The sequence below is a fragment of the Tetrao urogallus genome (genome assembly GCF_951394365.1).
Source record: "Tetrao urogallus genome assembly, chromosome: 5".
Classification (NCBI taxonomy): domain Eukaryota; kingdom Metazoa; phylum Chordata; class Aves; order Galliformes; family Phasianidae; genus Tetrao; species Tetrao urogallus.
This window is the reverse complement of record NC_136818.1, coordinates 35367727-35381785: the sequence shown is the minus strand read 5'-3', so window position 1 is coordinate 35381785 and position 14059 is coordinate 35367727. Positions and strand designations below refer to the sequence as shown.

Sequence of the window (14059 nt, the reverse complement as noted above, 5' to 3'; positions counted from 1 at the left end):
GCAGGTGTAGTTTTCAGAAAGCCTGTTCACTGTAATGCAACATGGTCTCCTAGCATATGTGAATTGTTTCCGCCAGTGTATGAGCTCTGACGTAGCTGTGGAAGGATGGCTGTGCTTGGGCTCTGAGGTATTTGTGGAAGGCTGGAGCACTCTTTTATGTGCATGGAACCTGTTGGCATTGGGACCTATGGTGCCTGGTACCCATCCAGCTTCCTCGCAGCTGTTCCTATCAGTCATATGGGACAACTCTGAGGGGACTTGGTGAGCTCTGAACAAATCTTTGTTTTGGTATCTGGAGAGAAAAATGTCACCTGGTTTCTGGAATGTTTTTTCTTTAAATGTCACTCATCACATTGGTGCCCTCATTTGACTCCATGTAGCTTCTTTAAGGGAGGGATCTATGCTTGTCGGAGATTTTTCACCTAGATGGAGAACATAGGGAAGAAGGCACCCTAAGAGTAATAAAACTCAATTGAGTAAATGAAAAGTGATTTTGGAACAGTCTGAGAAGTGGCTATCTAAAGCAAATAAACCTAATCCAAACACCATAAGGTTCTAAAAACAAGAGGATAGTCTACTATGTATATACAGCTTATTTCATCTGCAAGTTTCCCAGAAGGTTTTGTGGAGGCTTGTGCTGATAGCTGTGATGGCAGTGCATCTGCTGCTCCAGTCTATTTCCCTGTGTTTGTTCTGGATATTTGACTTAGCGAGCGCATTTGTCTGTATCACCTCTGAAAACAGATCAGGACTGAAATAATAATCTAGGCAGGCCACTGGCTTTCTGGTCTAGAGGCTGCCTATGGTAGGAGTCAGGAGAAGAACGGGAGCAGTTCTAAGAGCATTCCCAGCAAATGGAGTTCTGTCTGCAGCATGAGCTGCTTCACTGCTTGCAGCTGTCCAGAATAAGGCACAGGCATGCAGAGGGGAAACAAACACAGGAGACTGAGGACCTAGAAAGGCTTATGAAGAAAATAATGGAATCTTTTTGCCTCTGTGAACAATAACTGTTGAGTCAAGGCCTGAAGCACTGATTGAGCACCTGGGGAAAGGACCTGGTCAGCCCTGGGAGCACAGGTGAAGGCAATTCAGCTGTGGGACTGGAAGGGGTGGAGCCTGGCTGCACCTCTCTTAGACCTCATTTAAGGGCTGACTGCCACTGGGGATGGCTCTCGGTTGGAGATCCCTCCCTTGTAGAGTTCTTCCCTGTGAGCCTAGATCTTCAAATATGGGTGAGCCATTTTTCTTTGAAACACACTTCCATTGTGCTAGTCTCTTTGTATTACACCTCCTCTATCACCACTCCACTGCACTGATCTTTCTGATTGTTACACTCTCCAAGAGGCACCCGATAGTGTGAGCAAATGAAAGGATGTCATCCTGTTTTGTTGAAGGGCGAAGTGGGCAGGACACTGGTGTATCTCCTACTTTTTCTTCATACAAGTGCCAAGCTGTACTGAATATTCATGTGGGTGCAAGCAGAAACCAAGGAAGTAGAAAACGAGTTAAACCTCAGTTTAACATGTCATTCAAATGGCAGTGCCCCTAATGAGATTATCACTTCAGTTTCATAGCATGCTACCCAGCCTGAAGGGCCTCAGAGACCCTTTTAGATGTCCTAAACTGATAAGTGGGTGGCATGTTATGCATGTGAAAGTAGGATAGAAGTACATAGTGTTTGATTAAACAGCAATTCTATTTCTTCATGCTTAGTTGTTCAGCTTGCTGTCTGTGCAGTTTAATTCTGCTGTAGCTTTTGCAATTTTTTCCCAGTGAATGTTTAAGTATAGGAATGCATTGATCATCCATAAAAATGTAACCTCTCTTTTTTTTTTTTTTTTTTTTTTTTTTGTGGTATTCTCTTTGCTAGTGAAGAAATGACTTGCCATGTTTGGTTTACTCTCATTTTTGTTGCACTCACCCAAACCTTTGTAATTGAGCTAAGAAAAGATAGTAGAAAAATGCAGTGAACTCCTGGGAAAAAGGAAGGAATAATGCAACTGGAACTTCTTTCATGCGTGTCTGTGTACTTTCAAAATTAAACATTAAAAAAAGAAATCCTGCACATGACTTGAGGCTTACTAGATTTATTGTCAAGCCTGGAAGCTCTGTGGTTCAGAGTGCAGAAAGTATATTTTCTTTCTCCCCTCAAAATCATTATCTAAGTATCACTGCTTATGACTCATACAGAGATTAACAATTAATGTTGATAATGTTAAAAAAAAAAAAAAAGAAGCTATAAATACATGCATAGATAGGTATTTGTATGACATCAACCTGTTTTCTTTCAATCTGTCTTCCTGTTTTCTTTGATTTTTGGTTTGGGCCAGTTCTACTGACTGAGTACAACTTTCACTCAAACCCACTGCACCTGCCATGTTGTTGTAAATTGAATTTGGGATTTGAAAATGTGGTTATGTTGTTTGTCCTTCCATCGTTGTGGAGGATAATTATTCCCTTGTATAATTGTCTTTTCTGCCAGTATTCATACAAAACAAGCACTTACTGCCTTGTGGCTTTGCAAGAATTATTGATCTACTTCACAGATGAAGAGAGAGGCCATGACAGTGTTTGTTCTCTGTAGTTCAGCCATCAGTTTTTTTGTGACATTAAGATGTCGTTAGATGACATTAAGGTGCATGGGCAGACTTTTACTATCAGTGTTCAAATGAGCTAGTGCATAGGTCTTGGTTAGTTATCAGAGCAGAGCCTTTGCTTATTTTTCAACTTAACATAATGGGAATTTCTTTGTAATATGTGGGTAAAAGCAGGGATGCTGTGGGAAGTGTACTAGAGAACTTCTGTAGGCCCTGCAGAAATTAGTGACTTAAAAGTGGTATTAAAGATTACAGCTTTATCCTAAGAGCAGAAGCTTTTCATTTATCTTAGTTCTGCCAACAGTTTAGAAGTTCCCCTTCCTTCAGATTCTCTAGTTACTTTCAATCCAGAGCTGAAATGTATTTGATATTCCAAATGAGTTACAAAGGTTGTATGAAACACCTAGCATGAAGAGAATATATGAAAAGTTATGGAGTGAGTTTAGGAAACAGCTAACTGATTATATTCTTAGCCTTCCACTTAATTTCCATGTCTTTAGACAAGTTGTATTGAGAACAGTATGACAGCTATGAGATGAAACTACGCTTTTGCTATGTGGATTATATGCTGCTTAGAAATCATTCATAATACCTGCATTCTAAGAGGAAAAAAATGTAGTTGCCCCTTTAGTAAGCTTAAGTTATGGTACCATGAGCCAATAATGAAATCAAGGACTCTTTTTTTTGGTTCCAAGTGAGTGTAGTATATAATTTGCATTTAACAGATTCATGTAAGATAAGCACTCCTTTGGTGCCCTTCCTGCTACATATAGTAGGAACTTGTTTGTAGTGTGTTATGTATTGCTTTGCAGTGTGTTCTGAAGCAGAAACTAATTGGCTATATTGTTATTTAACAAATCAGTAGTGAGATTTAGATGTTTGGGATTTTAGCATGGGACTTCATTTTATTTCAAAATGTGTTTCACCCATGGACTAATTGAATGTGAAGAGGGGTTTGAGAAGCCCAGAAAGATCTGTCCCCCTCCCTGGGGGCTATATTAGACCTCTGAGTCATGAAGTCTTTGCATAGTAGGTGTCTGGTTACAAACCTTTTATGGGCCCTACTCAGCTGAGATATCAGCATCTGCATTATAGCTCCCAACTATTCTTAGGTGATATCCCAGCACGACTGAACAGGCAAGGCAGAAAGACTTGCTTATTTATATGAAACTCTTCCCTCTTCTCATACTACTTTTTCACACTTTCTCTGTCTACCCCATCCTTCTATCCTGCAGTGCCTAGCTGGCTTGTGAGAAAGGTACAGAATGGCTTACAGCGTGACTCTGAATGGACCTGGACCGTGGGGCTTCCGACTGCAAGGGGGCAAGGACTTCAACATGCCTTTGACCATCTCCAGAGTAAGTGAACAAAAGGCTTCGTTGAGCTTGTCTAAGTTGGAAAGTAGCAGTAAACTGATTGTATGACCTGGCCAAATAAAGTAGAGGATCTTTGCAGGTAGGTCTGATGAAAGGATCTGAGAATGCAATGTGGAATTCAGATACATCAGTTCAAGGCAAAGCCTGATGTCTCAAAGGCACATCTTGCTGGTGTATTTTTAAAAATGATGATGAAGTCTCTTTCAAACGAACTTCCAGTGCTGTTTTGTACAGTGTTCCTTTTTTCCATGGCAGGGGCCTCCCTGATGCAGTTTATTTGGGGGGGAAAGGATTAGAAGAACTGTGAATGTGAACAAGCAATGGCATTTCAGGGAAGAAACTATGTGACAGCTTGTAAATATGTGAAATCTATGTCCTCTCAAATTAAGTAGATATGTTCCTCTTTGGAAGCAGTTGGAATAACTGGATGAAAATTAGGCATGTCAAACAGAAAATTCAATAATGCTTAAATGAGGACTTAAATTATGCAGGAGCCTTCCATTTCTAGCTGATGAACAGTATGTAACTTAATTATTAATTACCCAGTGTATCTGTTGATTATAGATGAGTGCATTTATTTCCTAGTAATCTTTTCCCCCCCTCTAACAACAATATTTCAAGGCATTGCAATGGAGTGTTCTTGTTATCTGATAATGTCATTTCCACAGAAGTTCTTAGGGTTGAGTGACTATAAAAAAAATTCACAAGCATTTATCTTCCTCTTTTCTTACTGTATTCTATGTAACTTCTGATTTGGTAACTCTGCTTCATGCTACTTCTTACAGCTCCCTCCTCCTTTTTTGACAGCCTCAAATCCTTTCTAGAATGTTCTGCTCTGTAGAGGTGTCTCCACAAATCATCTGCAGAAGGCTTATTGTTTTGCAAAGCAATGGCTATAGAAGTTACTTAAGTGTTTAAAGAAATACCAGAATGATTTAAGAAGATGAGTAGAATGCAAACAAATGGTCTGCTCCACTGGAGTGGGGAGGGATGGAAACCACCTCCACTACTTTGAAAATAGTTCTTTTATAATGGAGAGAAAATCTGTTAAATTATAGATAGCAAATGGATAACTCTGCAACAATCATGATTCAGAGTCACCAATGAGCTTCTTAAATCTTAACTATCCTATTTCTTATTCAAACTGCAGTGCTCTTATTTCATCTCTTATTCTAATGCACAATATTTTCTCCATAGAAACATATTTTCCTTAATGTGAAGTTGCATAATGATCAGAAGAGTTTATTTTGCAGAAGCAGTCTTTGTTCCATAATAATAGCAAAGAAAGCTGTCTTGTTACAATAACAAAAAGCAACAGTGAACTCTGCCCAGATAATGAAAGTCTCTTTATTAACTTGAACTAATTTCACTAATGCTTTTACTATCTGTTGAATACTTTTAGTATTTCCTTATTGCGCCCAAATTAAGTATGTAGAGTTGCCAACATAATTCTGTAGGCATTTTCATGACATTTTGCAGCCTGCCCTGTAAGATATTTAATTTTTACGCAGTTCATTTGTGCTGGGAGTCCTTCATTCAGGGGTCAGGGCTGTGGCACTTGCATGTTATGTGACAGCTAGAAATGAAAAGCTCTTCTTTCCAGAAGAACCTATTGTCACAAGTTGCAATCATGTAAGGCATACTCAATGTACCAAAGGCTGCATGATTATCCTGGGGTTTTCAGAACTTGTGATGAGCATAATCTGAACTGCGACAGTTGGATTCCCAGAGGTGAGGAGGTATTACCTCTTTACACAGCTGGCTGTGTTTTTTTAGCAAGCAATAGAAGCATCAGAAAGCCCTGTTAAGTATCCTGGAGTCCTCCCCAGTGAGGCACAGTTTTTTAGCTGAGAGCTTTGTAATCTGCCTTGGGGGAAAAAGCAGGCATACAGAAATGAATATAGTTTCTTGTAGGGAGGACTAGAGTAGGAGCTATTTTTAATTGGAACGCAGTATAATACATGGCTTTTGCCAAAGAAAAAAATAGATATTGCAGGGACATTATCATCTTTCACATGAGTATGTATTCAAACAGGTCAGATGTTTCCATTATCAGCAATTTACACTTGTGTGAGATAAGCTTTGAACTCACCCACATTTGCAATCTTACTGTGGGGAAAGAGGAAAATATACTGATTTCCAGGGCGCTCTTGACAAGAGAGGAGACAAAAACAAGTAGCAAGGAGTTGAAGTCATACTTGTTGAACAGTTAACTTAAAAAATAGTCTGGGAGGACTTCAAAAAGGGGACTGTCCCCACTCTACAAGACATCCTATATTTTAGAATACATTCTGTCATGAGATGTAAGGGACAGGTACTTGAGGTAGGAGAATAATCCTGACAGGCATAGTGAAGCTGAGCATCTATCTCTCCTACTGAAGTGAATGGGAGCTGTAGACTGTTGGCACTGCAAGAGCTGTCACAGGTGGCCTGATCATATGTGCAAATCCAAAATTAACATGGGCAGCAAAGCGGTTTGTTTTTTTCACACTGCTTGCATGAACTGTCTAGGAGCAAGCAGAATTAATTAATTTTATAGATGTAACTTGTGCAAGTATAGTTTAATGTGTTGTGCTGTTACCTAAGATTGGGTGATTGTACATGGATGGATGCAGCAGCAAAGTCTCTTCATGTATGATGATTGCTGAACAACAAATAGTATCGGGGAGGCAGACTGGCTTGCAGGTGTTTAAATGAGCTGAAAGGTATGCAGAAATATTACCTCAAACAGTAACAGCTTGTGACTGGCATTGCCTAGGCTCCAAATCGAAAGTCAGAGCCCGGAGCTGAAGGAGATAGAGTTAAACAAAACATAAGAACTGTTTGGGTTTTACTTTAAGTGAAGAAGTAGTTGATATCTGATCATCATGTAAGTGAAATAAGGAGAAATGGGAAATATTAATAGAGAAAAAAAAATTAGATGGTCAGTATATTTATTTTGATACGAATGGCTTGAAACATTTATTTGGAAGGAAAATGAAACAAAGCTATTCTAGCGTTTCACATTTCACTTTCCTATGCTCTCTGGCATATATATGTCAATCTCCCACTGTGGCTGTGTTTCCTGTACAGAATCTTGTGATTACTTATTCTGTACTCTAATTTGTTTAATTGCATGTAGGGTATCAGTGTCTTACAACAGGCAAGTGATGGCAAAAGGACAGCCTCTTGGCTTCTTTTCTCCTATACTTGAAGGCAGGAAACCTCAGGTTATCCAGGACAATCACTATGTATTCTCTAAATGTCTCTTGGATGTGGTGACCATACATTATAATGAGTGAACTGTAACTTCACTCAGTTAAATGAAGGCATTGAACAAGATCACTTGAAATGCTGGTCTGCATCATGTGTTACACATCCATATCTGGTAAATCTAATCACTGAGTAGTTGCAGTTCTAATCACACAGTAGCTTCTATAACTGTAGCGTGAAGATCATTTGTCTCATCTCCAAATGTAAAATCTTTCGCAACCTTAAAAGGCATAAATCAGCATTTAAATAGTTGATATTTTACATAGCTAATAGGTAGGTCTTATGTACTCTAAAAGTCTTCCTTTTTATATGCTGATGGTTAGAGATTTTTCCCTTTTTTTTTCCCTCCAAAACTCAAATGACTTTGAATCAATATCTGAGAGAAGGAGTGAGCCATTGGACTTATATGTAATGACTGTCCTATGGCTAGATAAGCTATGGTAACATCTTGTCACAGAATTTCAGGGCTTGGAAGGGACCTCAGAGCTTGAGTCCCAGCCCTCTGCTAAAGCAAGTTTCCAACAGCAGGTCACACAAGTAGGCATTCACATGGGTCTTGAATGTCTCCATATAAGACTCCACAGCCTTTCTGGGCAACTTGTTCCAGTGCTCCATTACCCTTACCATAAAGAAGTTCTTCTGCATGTTTGCACAGAATTTCCTATATTCAAGTTTTAGGCCATTGCTCCTTGTTCTATCCACTATATACTACTGAGAAGAGCTTGGCCTCATCCATCAGGCCTTCTACCTCATAAGGGAGATGCTCCAAGTCCTTTATCATCTTTGTGGCCATCTGCTGGACTCCTCCTAGGAGATCCCTGTCTTTTTTTTGAACTGGGGAGCCCAGAACCAGATGCATTTGAAGTGTGGCCTCACCGGAGCAGAGTAGAGGGGGAAGATTACTTCTCTTGACCTGCTGGCCATGTTCTTTTTAATGCACCTCAGGATACCACTGTCCTTTTTGGCCACAAGGGCACACTGCTGGCTAATGGCCAACCTGTTGTCCACCAACATATGCGTAGGTGGTTTCACATTCTTTCAGTCTTCTATAACTTAGCTTCAAAAAGGTCTTTATGACAGAGAAGAGCTGTCAAAGCAGCTTTTAAGAACACTCCAAAGCTTTCCTACCTTTTAGTAATATGTTATCTATCCTGTGGCCATCAGTATTTCTTCAGGAGGGTCTTTAATTTGTAGGTTGCTTCTTGAATGATAGTCTTACCCAAAAATCACAGGATACTGAAGTTTATTATATGAAGTCATTTGTTGTATGTGTGTATTGATACAATGAGGAAATGCTGATTACTTTAGATGGTATCTTTGATTTCCAGTTAATTTACCATCCAATTCTGATATGTTTACCATCCCAGATGTCTGAATTGATTGCATTTCTGTGGATTACAATTCTACAAGTAACTCCTGAAACACCTAGTTTGGTACTGTTTATCTGAGGTATCGCAGTAGTTAGCACTGACATTGAATGACAATACAGTACAGAGGGTATTTTATATGATAGGGCTGTATCTCAGCAAGCACAGGCATATGTTGGATTAGCAGGAAAGGACCTAATGCTCCAGTGGTGTTCTCTTCCTCTGGTCCAATAATTATGATGGGTTTTGGGATCAGGGATCAGAACATCCTTGGATACTAGACACTCAGTTCAAGCCTTTACTCTGAAAAAAGTAGAACAAAGTTCTCAAGTTGGCTGTTCAGGTTCTCTACGAAATGTGGGATTAGATATTCTGAGATACAAGGCATTCCTTGTCTTGACCAAAAATGCCATGTCTGGTCTGAGGAGTCCCCTCACTGGGTGTTTCACATGAGTTGCTAGCTATCTTGAAGGGTTGTTAACAAACACTAGTTTTGGTGATATAAAGCAGTTTCATTGCAAGAGATTTTTTTTTTTTTTTAAGTGATTATAATAAAAGTGGGAGGATTTTTATTTATCTCCTATAAGAAAACCTTCTGAACTATCCACACAGCTTATTCTTACAACTTTAAACTCAGGATTTTGGGGTAAGTATTGTTAGATTTATTTAAATCTCAGCATCATAATGAAATGTAACTTGAATGTGTATTGTTTTCAAGTAACTTTCAGGAAGGATATTTAATTTACTTCAGCTCTTTATCAAGTGATTTTTTTCTGTTAAAGAAAATAGATACTCAGCTGGAAAGGTAGCCCCTATTATATGTTTTTGTGTGAGTAAAGTAATCACTAAATACTAGGATTAATGCTAAAGGTCAGCAGCATATAAACAGTATTATGTACTCTACACAGAATCTCTGCAGACATCATGAATAGATTTAAGATTTTCGATTGTATCTGTTCTGAATTTCAGGAGAAATATGTAGGCCTGTTAGAACATAGGCCAGATTAACATGAATAATGGTCCATAATAGCTACTACTAGATAAAGGATGTTACATAATAAAACCTGCTGCTCTGACTATTCTGACATAATGTAAAATTAGCAAATTTGAAGCCCTTTCTTTATTTCACTTGCTAAACACAGCTGTTTTTTCAGGGTTGTGATCGTATCTGAATTACTAATGCCATTGTGGCACTATTTGTAGAAGAGTTCAGTTTATAAAGAATTAGACAATAGAACTTATGCAATTACAAACTCAGTATTTCTTGGTGCAAAAGAAAACCAAGCACACTTTGGTGACTTTGCAGCTAGTTCCTCAAAGGCAGATAAATATAATCTTTCCTTGAACAGGAAGGAATAGTGTTGAATGGGATAATACACTTCGGCCCAGAAGCTGTGAGGAAATTGAGAATTTCAAGAGTGGGGTAACAATTATTTTGTCTTTATGTAAAAGAGATCTCTCAAGCTCAGGAAGCAAGACCTCAGCTCAAATGAGTTTTATTCTTCTTAGCATTAAGCACTTCTTGGCAACGGGAAATTACACTGTGATTAATTCCTCAACCTTTAACATAGTATTTAGTTCAGAATACAGTTAATGTAGTATTTCAAGTAGTTGTCATATTTAATTAATTATTAATAAAGATAACTTTGCAGATGCTTTAGAACCTGTAAATACAGCAGGAGATAACTATTAAATTTGATATTTAAAGCTACTGAATGCTTTATAGCTAAAAGTCACGAAGCTTTTTTTATGTGACATTTTTATTAGTGTTGGTTATCTGAACTTAGCAAATGGCAGTCTTCCACAACACAGCAGACAACTCAGCCATTAGCTTCATTCTGAATATGTTACCTCAAACTCTTGTTCAACCAGTGTGACATGAATTGGAAACTTTGCTGTACAAATATGCTAGTACTAATTTTCTATAGTAGCAACAGCAATTCTCATCTGGTTGCTGCAGTTGTCTAATTACCAGTGTCAGGAGAAGATTACTATTTAGTTATACAAAAAGTAGATTAAAAAAAAAAAAAAGCTTTTAGTTGTACTCAGAGTACCAAAACTGTGTATTAAATGGGATGGTCTTCAATTATGATCTAGCACCAATTGTCTCCAGCTAGCTCCAACCTCTATTGGATGGATATAGTTGATTTGTTTTACATGTAACTAGAAGTTTCTGTACAGAAGTACCCGAGATGCTATAATTTCATAATGCAATATTGAAAGCTCTCCAACATAATGAGATTCTGCTCTTCTTTGTTCACTGGGTTTTGTTGCAGAAAGAACTAGCTGCTCAGTGTGCAGATAAGTTATTAATCCCTACTGAGAGATCATGAGGAAGAAGGGGAACTTCAAACATGATAAAAATTGATACTTGCAAGTTTTATGGAAATAAATTTAAACAGTGTCTGAAAATGTCAGCTATGCATGCTTTAAAATGGATAATGAGAAGGGTGGTTTATATGGCATCTGAAAGGGATGTTTCTTCTAGTATCCTTGCATTGAGTTAGTATTAATAAAAAAAGTTAGAGAATGAAACTTCAGAATAGGCTTTCTATTACAGCAGTCTAAATTTTTAAATCCTAATTTTCCGAAAGTATGCTGTAGTACTTAGTAAATGGCATTTCATAAATAAATCCTTGCCAGTAGAATGAGGAAAAGGATGTCAACAAATGTGCTGTTCAGTCACATTGCACTGACCCATAATTTAAGTGACGTGACTTAATTGAAAGTAAACAGATATCACCTGTCAAAATGTTCTGTGTAGATGATGAAAAAATGATGTATGCAATTCAGGCCCTTAAGTTATGAGAGCAGTTAAGTGAACTAAAAGCTTGATTATATGAGCTGTCAGTGTGAAATTGGCCCTGAAGGCTTAGTCTAACTCTACTGTTAGATATCTTATGGGAAGAGTTCTAAATAGTTCATCAATAACAGGTTGATGAAACGTATATATTTTTTTTCCCCAAATACAAAGCTTTTTCTACATTATTCTGGAAACCTTTCAGGGACTGAGAGCAACTAGCTCTTAGTTACAGAGGGATAAAATAACATTTTTTCCAGTCATTTTCTGAGTCATTGCTCTGTTTCTAGAAGTAAGTATCCTGAAAACAATTATTTTCTGGCTAATGATTGTCTCCATCTGACATCTTCAGCTTGCTCAATACAAGGTGACTCTTATTGTTAGCAGTGGCTAGCAGCCATTTTTCCAGAAAGTCAGTGAGAACCTGCTCTTCTTTTAGGAAGGCGTGATGGATCAAATGTCTTCAAGGCATGCAAATCCCGTGGGTTGGGTAGAGTTACTTTCTGCACCTCTCACATATGTAGTTGGTGTTTTGATTATCCATGCCACAGGTGTTCAGTGCCTGGACACTATGAATATAGGTTTTAACCTTTCCCCAAAATCCTTCTAAATACACTTGATTTGTAGCAATGGCAGCTGAGGATTAGGAATAACAGCCTTTATGTGCAGGCACCCTGTCTCTTCCCTTTCCTTGCTTAGAGCCCAGATTCCAGCTGCTGGGCTATTTTGGCTCCCTCACTTGCTGCTCTTGGTTAGTCGAGTAACTAAAGCCATAAGCCCTTCTCACTAAAGGTAATTGGCTCAAAGAGTGCACTCTGTAGGCGATTTCTGGCTTTTCAGTTTAAAGACAGTGTTAGTGACAATTAGTCTTTGTGGCATGAGGAAAAATAATGTTAAGGCCCTATAGTACCAGCTTTACCTGGTTAGGGTGGCATGTGTGCTCTTCAGAAGCCTCTGTGGGACTCTCATGCTATATTTAAAGCGTCCTGTAACTTAGGAAGCTATTTGATTTGGAACGAATGCTGCATTTACCTCAAGCTTCTGGAATGGGACATAGCATCCAAATCTCCAAAAATACTACATGTAACCCCAGATTCTGGTACATAGTGCCAAATCAGAATGCTCTGGTATTAGGGTGAATTTGGTCTGCCTTTTCTTGATTGCTGGGCCTATGCTCTATTTGAGAATGTCAGTGTTCTCTCCTTACCTAGTTACAGCTGATTCAAAAATGGCCAAGGGCAGTTAGTGCTATGGCAGGTGTTTAAAAAACAAATACCCAATACAAGATGTTCTATGTCCCTAGAGTTGGCCAAGATAATCTAGGAAATAATGGTCTTCCTACTACATTAATTTTTTTTTTTGTTAGGGGTTGCAAGGTACAAATATACTCTGGACCTGCTGTCAAAATTGCTCTCCTGTCTAGAAGGTTCTTGTTTCAATTTTTCACTTACTCTTGGATTTGTTACATCATTTTAACTCCTTCTGCCAGGTCTGTGGTGTGGGGCAAATGAGGTTTTCAATGTTAAGTTTGCTTTCTTAATTGCATGAACAAATCAAAATTGCTTAAGAGTTGTCATCTTAAACAGTAACAATGAACCAAACATGTTCGAGCAGAATCCCTCTCCAGTTTGTCTACTTCATATTGATGTTTCTGAGTGTAAATTAAAATGCACTGTTGGTTGTATAGTCTTTGGTAGTTCAAGGTGGGTGCTTGAAGGTAAGCCCCTGACACAGAAAGATGAACAGATCATTGGATCCTATAAGTGTTCGGCTGTTTCACTCCCAAAGTATAGCAAATGTACTGCCCCTCATTGAGGGAAGGAATATCCCATGCTTAGGAATTGTATACCTTAGCTGTAGCAGCTGACTGCAAGGGCAGGTACTGGTATTGCTGTGGGCTGTGGTCATGTGGAGGAGTTCCAGTGTTGTCTTTTGGCACTCATCCTTGCTTCATGTGGATGGTGCTCTGCTGAGACAGCTCTGCCTCTGTGTGCTTGGAATGCTGTAGTGGGGTGCCTCCCCTTCCTGCCATTCCTTGCTCTGCCCCACCCATTCTCTCTCATCTGAGTCTGTCATCCTTTCTTTGCTTTAAGCTTTGTGATGTTCAAATTCAGTGCACTGACTGGAAAAGCAAGATGAGGACTGTGTTTGGGAAGTGAAAGTTAAGGATCCTTCCACAATGAATTACAATAACTCCTTGTAGGAGAGTGATGAGAAATATGAAAAGAATCCTGCAGAATGTTATTATTGGCTGCAACATCCAACTTTTTATCTGTAGAAAATATGCCAAAGGTGGAGAGTAGGAAATATTACTCTTGGAAAAACACTGGATAGTGGTTGTGGACATTTCCACCTATTCTTAGTGGCAAAACACAGTTAAATTTCCATATTAAATATGTGGGATTGTGTACTACTTTTCTAAACCTGTGTTTAGGACTAACAATAAATTTGTTCGGTTTTCCAGAAATAATTCTTCAGGTAGGAAGGCAATCAAAATAGAGTTTAAAAAATAATACGCCCTGTAGAATAACAAAAACCAGCATTCAAAGAAAATGTCATGTGAATATATTCTTCCATGTCCCAAATGTCACTGTAAATACACTAATGACATGGATTAAAAAAGTCTAATTCCTTAACTTGCACAGATTCAGTGTATTTCTTTCATGC

The 14059-nt window shown here is 38.6% G+C and overlaps 1 protein-coding gene across 2 annotated transcripts in view; it reads left to right on the top strand.

Annotated features, from left to right (window-relative positions):
• Positions 1-3862: 3862 nt before the first annotated feature.
• The window catches only part of LDB3 (LIM domain binding 3), a gene marked incomplete at both ends in the record, with an annotated part of 111829 nt that continues 101632 nt past the window's right edge, over positions 3863-14059 (top strand). For both annotated transcript variants that reach the window (XM_079536258.1, XM_079536259.1), the window contains one exon: positions 3863-3955. In XM_079536258.1, the coding sequence (XP_079392384.1) occupies positions 3863-3955 (93 nt within the window). The remainder of the gene's footprint in view (positions 3956-14059) is intronic.